The 10939-nt window shown below is 41.4% G+C and overlaps 1 protein-coding gene across 1 annotated transcript in view; it reads left to right on the top strand.

Annotated features, from left to right (window-relative positions):
• Positions 1-1268: 1268 nt before the first annotated feature.
• Positions 1269-10939, top strand: part of Me1 (malic enzyme 1) — a 104640-nt gene continuing 94969 nt past the window's right edge. The window contains exon 1 of the mRNA XM_051140179.1: positions 1269-1395. Within this exon, the coding sequence (XP_050996136.1) occupies positions 1318-1395 (78 nt within the window). The 5' untranslated portion in view covers positions 1269-1317. The remainder of the gene's footprint in view (positions 1396-10939) is intronic.

The following is a 10939-nucleotide window of genomic DNA, read 5'->3' as shown; positions in this document are numbered from 1 at the left end:
CAAGCAACATCTCTAAATTTAAGTCATAAAAGCTTCTTTATACTAAGCCCGTTGTATTTTGTTTCTCCTGGAAGTTGTGATTGTGATATCCAGGTCTGCTGTTAACCTGTTTTTGAGTTGCACAAAGCACTCTAATTGTAATGCATGTCCTCTAATTTAGGAGTCTTGAAATGTACACCTTCTTCTCAGATGCTTTGAGGTTAATTAATTATGTATTATAACATTCACAATGAAAGGTGTCATTTTAAGCGCAAGAAATGTGTTTGAAGAACTCTGCGATGCTAGTATAATGTTTTCTGTAAAATAACTGAATTTAGACAATGTAAAAACTGCGCCAAAGGAACTTTTGAAGTCAAGCGTAGCCCAAAGCTCTTGCTGTACCGATAGGGTCAAGTAAAATAACTAGAATAGAAGAAAACAGTATATTTCACGGGAATATAGGCAATATATAACCCCACACTGTCCTGCAGTGTCTAGGTGAAGAAGACTTTAGCATGTGGTCATCCTACTTAACGGAAAAGAAAGGGTGCACAGGCGGCTTTGGTATCTGAAGGCAGCTTTGTTGTTTTTGCTTTTTGTTGTCGTTTGTTTGTTTGTTTTTTATCAGACATTCCTTTTGGCTGAGTGGGACTGACTACTTCTCCAGTCCTTGGATATTCAAGTATAAATATCAGTAATACCACCTCCGGATTTCAATATCGGAAGACCTTTTATTTTTACCCTCTTTCATCAATGAAGAAACCAGTCTTGCAAAAATTAACATCTTGGCTTCCAGAACCCTCAGGAAAATTGTTCTTAAGCTCAATTGGGCTGTTCCCTGGACCCGCGCACTCTAGCACCTTCCCTCTTATCACGTTCAAATAAAGTTCCTCTTAGATACTAGGTGAGGAGTTGCCCTCTCGCCCAGTGCCATCGAGGCCTGGGCATTCTGGGTCAAAGTTGATCCCCCTCCGGCACCAGGCCCCAGGGGCATGGCTGGCATCCAGGACGGCGGCGGGGTTAGGGGAGGACAGCGGATGAGCGGAGAAAGCGGGGCGGCCCGCCCCTCACCCGTCGGAGCCCAGGTCGCCCGCTGGGCTGCCCAGCCGGCGCCCCGCCCCCGCCTCCTCGCACGGCGGCTCAGCCGATGCCGCCGTGACTCAGCGCTTCTCGCGGGCCGCCCGGCCGCGGCGGCGGTGGCGGCGGCGGCGGCTCGGCGCGGGCTCCTCCCGCCTCGCCACCCCCTCTCGCCACCCACGCCCGCCCCCGGCCGCGGGGCCTTCCCTCGCGCGGCCGCCGCCCGCCGCACTCCGCGCCCGCCCCGCCACTGTGCCGGCCATGGAGCCCCAGGCCCCCCGCCGCCGCCACACCCACCAGCGCGGCTACCTGCTGACGCGGAACCCGCATCTCAACAAGGTGAGCTCCGTACCCCGAGAGCCGCCCGGTGTCCCCGCTGCCGGCCGCAGGGACCTGCGTGCCATCGAGGGGACGTCCCACTCGGGAGGCCCTCAGCATCCCGATGCGGGACCACCGGGAAAGACGTAACTCGTGCCGGGGTCTTCTTTGTCTGCCCTTCTCCCATCCCGGGAAGGGCAGTGTGGACCAGTGTGGGAACTGAACGTTTTCCGTGAGGGTGGCAGCCGGGCGGCCAGCTTCAGCCGCGACGTGCCATCCCCGTACAGGTGACCGGACAGGCAGTGACTGGAGGCTGCTGTGGTGACAACTGGCCCCATTGGTCCTGCCTGAACAGAGAAAGGCTCTGAGTGCCTGGGATCTCATCCACACAAGATGTGGGGAGCCAGGGCCTCTTGGCTTCTGGGGTGACCTGATTAAGAGGCTGAGGATGCGTGGTGGGTGGTTTCTCTTGGACCCTGCATGCATCCCGTGGTGGGAAAACTTAACATGATACTGTGCTAAAGCCATTTATTTTTTTTGTTGTATTTATTTATCTTTCTAAATTCAGAGTTTTGGGAAGTTAATTTTTTTAACCTGTCCCTTTTTTTTTTTTTAATTGAAAGGAAATTCAATGTATGTGCTATTTAGAGTTCTTTTCACTTGCTGTGACATCTGCCCTCCCACCCTATACCCCAGATCTCTCTTAAATGAAAACACTGTAGAAACAACCATTTGGCTTTTGTAAATAACTAGGTTTTATTTTATAGTGTGGTTTGTCTGTAGATTGGGGAGGAGAGAGAGAGAGAGAGAGAGAGAGAGAGAGAGGGAGAGAGAGAGAGTGAGTGTTGTGTGTGTATTTCTGACATTTCCTATTTATTCAGTGCCTGGAGCATGGCATAAGCACGGAGGCCTGTTAAGTCTTTTGGGGTATCACTTTAGTGAACCTCTTTTCATTAAGAAGTGAACCTCATCGTGCCCCTCTAGTCGGTTTTGGTGACTTGTTGATCATTGTTATTAAAGATGTGTGATTATTTTATACATTATAGCTATAGTTTGAGTTTTCAATTTTTTGGAGGGGGACTTGTATAAATCTTTGATTATTTAGTATTTGTAGTTATGTATAATTTTTAAAAAGTTTTTCTACTTATTTTTCCCTCAAAATAAATTTAATTGCTAGTTTGATTTTTTTTTTTCTTCTTCCTTCATTATTCTGTAGGTCGAGGTCTATTTTTACTAGAACAAAGGTAAAGTGTGGGGTGACAGAACCATTTGTGCCTTTCACGTGTTACCTGCCTGCCCTGGTTCATGATGAAATTATGGGTTGCCTTGACAAGGTCACATGAGTAGTAGAACCTGTTTGATTTTCTTAAGGCTGAAATGTTTGTTAAGAGCGGGTAGGCAGGACAGGCCATCCCCTAGCAAAGGCGAACTTCAGTGTGTTTGGAATTTCCTGTTAACCTGGAACAGCTGGGACCAGCTTTACACTAACACTGTCACAGAGATCTTGCACCAACAGTAGAAAACTGCAGTATTCATGTGCTCACATTGTTTTATCAGTAGTATGTCAAGTTGGGTTACAAATCTGGGTCATCCTGGGACAGTCAATATAATGAACTTTACTTATTCAGCCTTGGGATCAGCTCAGCGCCCCATGGATGTAACATCGCTGAAACCAGGTAACTGGGATTTTGTTGCTTTGCCTTATACTCAAGACTCCTGGCTTTGCTTGTAGGACAGGATTTTTAGTTTATTTAATTTTTTATTTTGAGATGAGCTGACTCCAAAGGGATGGTAATCTTAACAACACACAGCCTAGTGTAGCCGTCACCTGGCTGTAGAAAGCCTTGTTTAATCACACTAAGGAAGAAGTTTATGACCCTCCCTTTGGGTGATGAGGACACACTTTGTTCGTATTATTTCCCTACATATAGGTATGGATGAAAACATTTTTTGAGGCCAAGGGAAATGGCTCAGTGGTTAAGAGCGTGTGCGTACACACGCACACATGCGCGCGCGCACACACACAGGGGGGGGGGGGGAGCGAGAGAACATCTCCACCAATTAAACATCTTTTCAACAATCTCCTTGTTATTCAAGTATTTATAGTGCGACATCCTGCTATGTTGAATGTAAAATTAATGTTTTACTATCTACCCTAGATTTGTCTAATTAACTCCCAAACTTTGCCTTCAGTTTAAATATATTTGATTATTTTCTTCTTTCTATTCTTGTTAGTTCCTAGAACTAAAGTGATATTAATTGACTCATTAATCTTTTCCCTAGGGAAGATTTTCCTAATTATCTTCTTCCCCCCACTGTCATTATTTAATGCTTACACTTACACACCCAGTTGGCCCTTTTTTTTTTTTTTTTGTATTTATTACTTTGTCAGTTCGTTTTTATTTGTTTAGTCAAGGTCTGATTGTGTAGCTTTGGCTGGCCCAGATGGACTTGACTGTGTAGAGCAAGTTGAGCTTGCATGCATAGAGATCTGCCTGCCTCAGCCTCCTAGTGTTCAGATTAAAGGTGAGCATCGCCCCAACAAACTACAGGTAGCTTTCAAAGCCTTAGTTAGACAATGCACCATTGATGTAACTATTTGATGAGTTAATGCACATTTACACAGAAGCCTAAAGTTCATTTGAATCTGTTATTAAATTGTAGAATGGAATATTGTCAGAAATGTTAGAATTTGGCTTTTACAATCTGGAAAATTTAACTACTTGTTGGATAGTCTTTAAGGAGGTAAAAATAAATAAATAAATAAATAAATAAATAAATAAATAAATAAAAGTTATCAGTAGACACAAAGTGAAAAAAAAAAAAAAAAAACAGAAACAAACACACAAAAAACCAACTAAACAAACAAGCCAAACCAGAGAGACATGGGATCTTCATAATTCATACAGGATTCTAAACCTTCCTGTTTGCTAATGATCAAATGCACATCACTTCATACTGATCTCATCATAGCTACTGGGAAGTACTTCTGCCTCACACTCATGAGGTGTACTGTTTATATGAACATGGCATCTATATCTATATCTATCTGTATATCTATATCTGTATATACCTACACACACACATATACATATATACACACATATATAATCTTTTGAGATAGGATATCATTTGGTATAGCCCAGGCTGGTTTGGAAGTCAGTATATAGACTATGCTGACCTTGAACTCAAAACAATGCTCCTGCCTCAGCTTCCTGGGTGCTGCAATTGCAGATGTGAACCACTATACCCCACAGCCTGAACTATTTTTAAGATTCATATCTGTGCCTATCATTCATATGCGTGTGTATGTGTATATATATATATATATATATATATATATATATATATATATATATATATATATATATACATACACACACACAGACAGAGGTGTAATTTAAAATTATTATTTTCAGGAAGATGACTTGTGTTTCTGTGTTTTAAGAATTTTTATATGGCTAATATTCATGCTCTATGAAAGTTGTATGTACAATAAAAAAATAATTATTTCCATTATTTTTCCCTTTGTTTATGCAGTGATGGGAAAACACGGGTTGGTAGCCTTGTTCTAGGTAATTGTTCCTATGAGTCTCCAAATGCTACTGCTCTGTGGTATTTTAGGCATTTGATCCAGCTGCAGCTAGTGACAGTGTCTCGTAAGGATTTAATTTGATCCTCATTATTAACTTTGAAACCCAAATGATGAGTTTCTGAGATGTGCTTCGTAGCTGCTTGCTTCCCAGCTGTGGTGTGCTCTGAGGAAAGAGAAACAAACAGGTCTTGAGATTAACAGCAGAAAGCACTGTAGTTTAAGGCCAATGATACTTGTTTTGAATAATACAGAGAATATTAAAAAAAATCACTATTTTTCCTGATACCGTGGAGATGGAGGTATAACTAAGTCAACCATACAACCGTCCTGTTTGCAGATACCTGACGCTTTTGAATTTGAAGATGGAAGGCAGTTTATCCCTGATCTTCACTATTCCAATCTGGTAACTTTGGAGTAAAGCAATAAAATTGTTTCAAAACCATGTGGGAGTATATGTTCTAGAGCTTTTTAAATAAAAGGTCAGTGCCATCCTTTTTCACTGACTAAGAACATCATCAGTTGTGCTCGTGCGCTCGTGCGTGGTTCCATGGTGGGTAGTCCCAGGCAGGAAGCCAATGGGTGAAGGAGCCCTAAGACTCCAGTGCATAGTTAGTGGTAGGCTCCTTAAACTTAGAGTTAGATTACAATATTTTTAAAATTACTCAGACCCCAAAGGTATTTTTCAACTTGATTGTGACATAGTACATCTATATTATAAAATAATACCATACACATATATGCAAATATGTGTGTGTGCGTGTGTGTGTGTGTGTGTGTGTGTGTGTGTGTGTGTGTGTGTGTGTGTACACGCTATAAAGGTCTTTATATGCTATGGACTATGTTATTCCAGAAGTCTCATGTGGCAACTGAAATTCCCAGGACCTCAGAATGTAATCGCTTTAGAGGTAAGATCTTCAAACAGGCAGTTAAACTAAAAGGAGATCCTTAGGGTAGGCCCTGACCCCATGACTGTAGGAATGGATTAAGGTATATTACAGAAGACAGACCTGTGAGGACGGAGGGAGAAGGTGATAGTTCGTGATCAGAAGCCAACTGTAGAGTAGGAGCCATGTGTCAGAATGAACCCAGCCCTGCCAATAGGTAGACCTCGGGATGCCATCCTCCGCAGCTGTGAGAAGAAGGGTTTGTTTAAACAACCCTGCTTGTGCTATCATATTTACTATGGTAGCCATAACCATCTAATACACTTATGGAATTAAAGCAGTTTCGTCACGTGATACTTTTACTTGTGTTTAGTACACTGTGGTAGTATCTATCTACCTATCATCTATCTATCTATCTATTCAATTTTTTAGATAAGAATGAAAGCCAGCAATCAGTTATCAGTTACTGTCTATAGTATAAAATGTTTTTTCTTTGACTCCTGTAAGTAAAGCCTTTATAAAAGTATTAAGGAACTTAGTTACAGAGTAACTCTTCTTCCCTCCTCCCCACCCCCTTCTCAGTATTGCCTATGGGGCTCTAGTTCAGCCTTGGCAGTTCAGCCCAGCTTCCTGTTTTTCTAAGCACATGTCAAAACCATAGATTTTTTTTTTTTTTTTAAATCAGAGGGTTGTAGAATCTTATTTTTCAGTACTGGGCAATGAATCCAGGGTATTCTGGGAAACTGAGGCAACTATATTCCTCACCCTCTCCCCCCTTTAGTTTTGTTTTATTTTGAGAAAAGATCGTGCTAAATTGTCCAAGCTTGCCTTGAATTTAATTGTGGTTCTTTTGCGTCAGTCCCCTGAGTAGTTGGGATTACTGGCAAGGACTACTACGTCAAGTTAATTCAAGAATTTTGAGATGAGGATGACTGTTAACAATATTGACAGGTCTGGTTAGTGAGCACAATCTAAGTTCATGATTTGGACCATTAGCTGAAATGAAATTGAAACGTGGAATGAGCATCCTTTTGTTTGTCTTTAAACTTTTTACCAATTCAGGGTCTTATGTCATACTTTTAGGTCATATGGTAAATGCAGTAATAGAATCATGATCAAACATATTGGTTAGACCAGCGAATATAGATAAGCTACATTAATAAAACTTGGTTTTGGTTGTTTAATAAAGCTCAAGCAATCTACACTGTGTAGAAGAATTATCCAGAACAGGGCTGGGGAATGTAACAAACTTGGTAGTGTTCCTATCTTGAACAAAGCACTGAGTTTGATTTCCAGCATGGCATAAACTGGGGGTAGTGGTGCTGGCCTACAACCCCAGTACTCAGGTAGAGGCAGGAGGATTGGAAGTTCGAAGGATTGTGTTTGAGGCCAGCCTGGGCTACATAATGCCTTTTCTCAAGGAAATACCTAGAACAAAATGTTATAGAAGGGCCAAGCAAAGCCATGGTAAGACACAAACAAGAAACACAGATAAAGATCTTGTGTCAGACAGTGCAGAGCTGTTCTGAAGGTAGAAGCAGGGGGATTTCAAATTTGAGACCGCCTGAGCTACATGGTGAGTTGTACATCAACCTGGCTTATGCATGCAGTGAGGCCCCACCTAAAATATTCTCCAGAACCAAAGATTGAAAAAAGCTAATTACCACCCCTCCTCCAACCCCTCCAAATAAAAAGCGATCGTAAATGAGAGAAGGAATTCCTAATAATGATGAGTCAATTCTGAATAAAGTTATATTAGTTATGAATATAAACCAAGTAACATACAGCCACCTTCATATTAAAGACATCGTCCTAAATTCTATGTGTTCTTACCACAAAAAGTGTGAGATAATGCATATGGTAATTAGTTTAAGTTGTCTATTCTATAATGTATATATTTCCCCAAATACACATAATAAATACATGGACTTTTTGTTTTTTTTTTTAATTAAAATTATTAAAACTAAATTTTACCTTTTAAATTTAAGTTTAAAAACCTTAAAACATCATTGTATGACATGTAGGAGAAATCTGGTACCTTGTATCTTAAAGTAGAAAACTTTAAACTTCATAGTGCAGGATATATCAGACAAATTCTGTTCTCAAATTTCTCATACAATTTATACTTTTCAAAACCATCAGCAAAATTCAGTTGCTCAATCAGGAAAATGGAAAACAACTCTTCCTTTCCTAACAGGAGGGCATTGCTAGCTTTCAGGGACCTACGGATGTTAAGTTACAACCTTGGGCTAGAAATGTTGCTGTGTGAAGTGACAGTTCTTAAAACTTGATACAAACTACACAAGTGAGAAGCAGGGGTGATCTAATCAGTCAGTTTCTAACAGTATATTTTAAATCATGTGTTTAGGCCACTTACATTTAATGTAATTGTTATATTTGAATCGATGTCTACCATTTTATTAGATGTTTGTCCTCTCTGATTGTTACTTTGGGAATTCTCCTTTTCCAACTTTATAATGCTTATCATTAAGTATTTTAGTCTGTCTATTGAGTTTATGACCAAATCTTTTTCCATCAACTCACATCTTTATGTTCAGGTATAACAAAGTTTTATGTCCTTTTAAATTTCCATACATAGTGTGAAGAGTTTAGGAGGCAGAGGAGAATCTGATACGGTTCCCAGATATTTACAGCTCCTGTGCTTACTTTGGTTGCTGATGTTCCAAGTTTTCCTTAGGAGACATTTCTCTTCCTCCTCAAGAATTTATTTTTAGAACAGGTCTACAGGAGACCAGCTGTCTTGGTTTTCCATTCTTTTAGAATGTCTTTATTTCACCCTCATTTCTGAAGCACGTTTTCACTGGGTATGGAATTATCTCTTATCAGTTCTCTTCCTCACTATTACAAACATTGTTATGCTTCTCTCTGCTCTCCTTTGTGACAAGAGAGCCGTTGTCCCTTAGGTACCTACGTGTATGTATATCACTTTTTTTTTTTTTTTTGGATGTCTTACTTGTGGTGCATGTTTTTCATTTTCAAAATCTTGAATATAAATGCTTTTGGAATTAGATTTTTTTTTTTTTGTTCATGCTCTTAGCTTTGTTAAACGTAGTGATTCTGTAACCTTACATCTTTTTGCAATGTTTTCATAAAGTCTAAAACATGTTTCAAAGTCTTTTTTTCCCTTTCTCCTCCTGTTGGTGTGTATATCTATGTGTACATGCACACACATGTCGGTGTGGAGGATAGATATCTCTGGTGGATGTCTTCTTCATTTGCTCTTCACTTTGTCCTGTGAGGCAGGCTCAGTCCTTGAACCTGGAGATCACTGATTGGCTATTTAGCCTGACCAGCGAACCCCAGGGATGCCTGTCTCTACCTCACCATTTCAAGGATTAAAAAAGCATGACACCATGCCTGGCTTGGATGTGAGTGCTGGCGATCTGAATTGAGGTCCTTATGCTTGCACGGCAAGCACTGTTACCAGCCGAGCCAACTCACGGCGTTCTCTCCTTTTAAGACTGATGCTGTATCAAGTCTCTTCTTGGCAACCTGCTGTCCTTCCTCTGAGTGCCACCAGGTCTCCCCCTCCAGGCGACATGGTCAAATGTGAGGCACCAGAGTACATGAGAAAGTCATATCACACTCTCCACTCAACTGTGGAGAATGTTCTGACCATTGGCTAGATCTGGGTAGGGGTTTAAAGTTTACCTCCTGTATTGTCCTTGGCTGGTGCTTTAGTTTGAGCTGGACCCCTGGGCCCAAATCTGCCTATCATATACAGGGGGAGGTAATCCCCCTCAGTCACAGTCATAGGGGAGGGGAATAATGGGAAAATGGGAGGGAGGGAAGAATGGGAGGATACAAGGGATGGGATAACCATTGAGATGTAATAAGAATAAATTAATAATAATAATAAAAAAGGCTAATGCTGTAAGTGCTAAATGCAGCGCAGTATCAAGAGGCCTCTTAGTCTTTTATTTCGTAAATTTGTCTGCTTGGTTAGCCTGTAATGATCCATCATAAACATCCTTCACTCTTCCCACTCCATCTCATTGCAGCTTGTGAGCCCACCTAGCGAATACTTTCAGTTATTGTGTTATTCAATTTGCGCTCATTACTTGTGCTTAAGGAGATTTGCTGTTATATTTACTGATGATACAACAACAGACTAATGGCTCTAAATATTTTTTACAATAGCATTATAGATTCATTGTATAATTCTTTTTAAAGTGTGACAGGTGTGTATCCTGCTTCTGCGGCGTCCCAGCTAGCAGAGTCTGCTTGCCTTGGCTGACACAGCTCCCTTCGGTTTTCTGTCTCAAGAAGAGCCAGGTCTTTCTGTACTATGTTCCTAGCCGTGCTGTGTCCTGCACCCCGCCCAGGGTGCAGACATGAGCCTCTCTCAGTCACATTCACAGCTCATTTTAATATCCTTGCTCAGCACACTCTCCCCCTTAGCCTTGAAACAAAAATTAAGTTATATGGGGTTTTTTTTGTTGTTGTTGTTTTTTGTTTTTTTTACACCCTGTGCCAGCTGGGTTCATGTCAACTTGACACAAGCTAGAGTCTTTTGGAAGACGGATTCCAAATTCTCACTTGAGAAAATGCCCATGCTAGATTGGTCTGGGGACAAGCCTGTGGTGAATTTTCTTGATTGACCATTGATATGGGAGAACCCAGCTGATTGTGGGTGGTGCCTGGGTACCCTGACAAAGCAGCCAGGGCAAGGCATGAGGGGCAAGCAGCAAGCTGCATGTCTCTGTGGCCTCTGCAGTAGCTCTTGCTTCCATCTCTGTTTGAGTTCCTGTCCTTACTTCCCTCAGCAGTAGAGTGTGACCTTGCAGTTTTAAGGTGAAGCGAACCCCTTCTTTCCCCAGTTGTTTATGGACATGGGGTTTGATCACAGCAGCAGAAAGCCTAGGACACCTGAAGGTACTATAATGGTTATTTTTAGTGTAATTTGCATAGTTGTTAGTAAAATAGCCAGTTTTGTGTTCTTAAGAATAGGTTTCATGGTATTGTGGCCCATACCTCGCAGGCCGTTGGTGTTTTGCCTCTAATCATTTGTTACGGCTGATCTTGGCTGTCTATTTGCCGTACCTGAGAAGAGTGAACCTCCAGT

This window comes from Acomys russatus, chromosome 32, assembly GCF_903995435.1.
Source record: "Acomys russatus chromosome 32, mAcoRus1.1, whole genome shotgun sequence".
Taxonomy (NCBI): Eukaryota; Metazoa; Chordata; class Mammalia; order Rodentia; family Muridae; genus Acomys; species Acomys russatus.
Note: the sequence above shows the minus strand (reverse complement) of the source record. Positions and strands in the feature narration are given on the sequence as shown.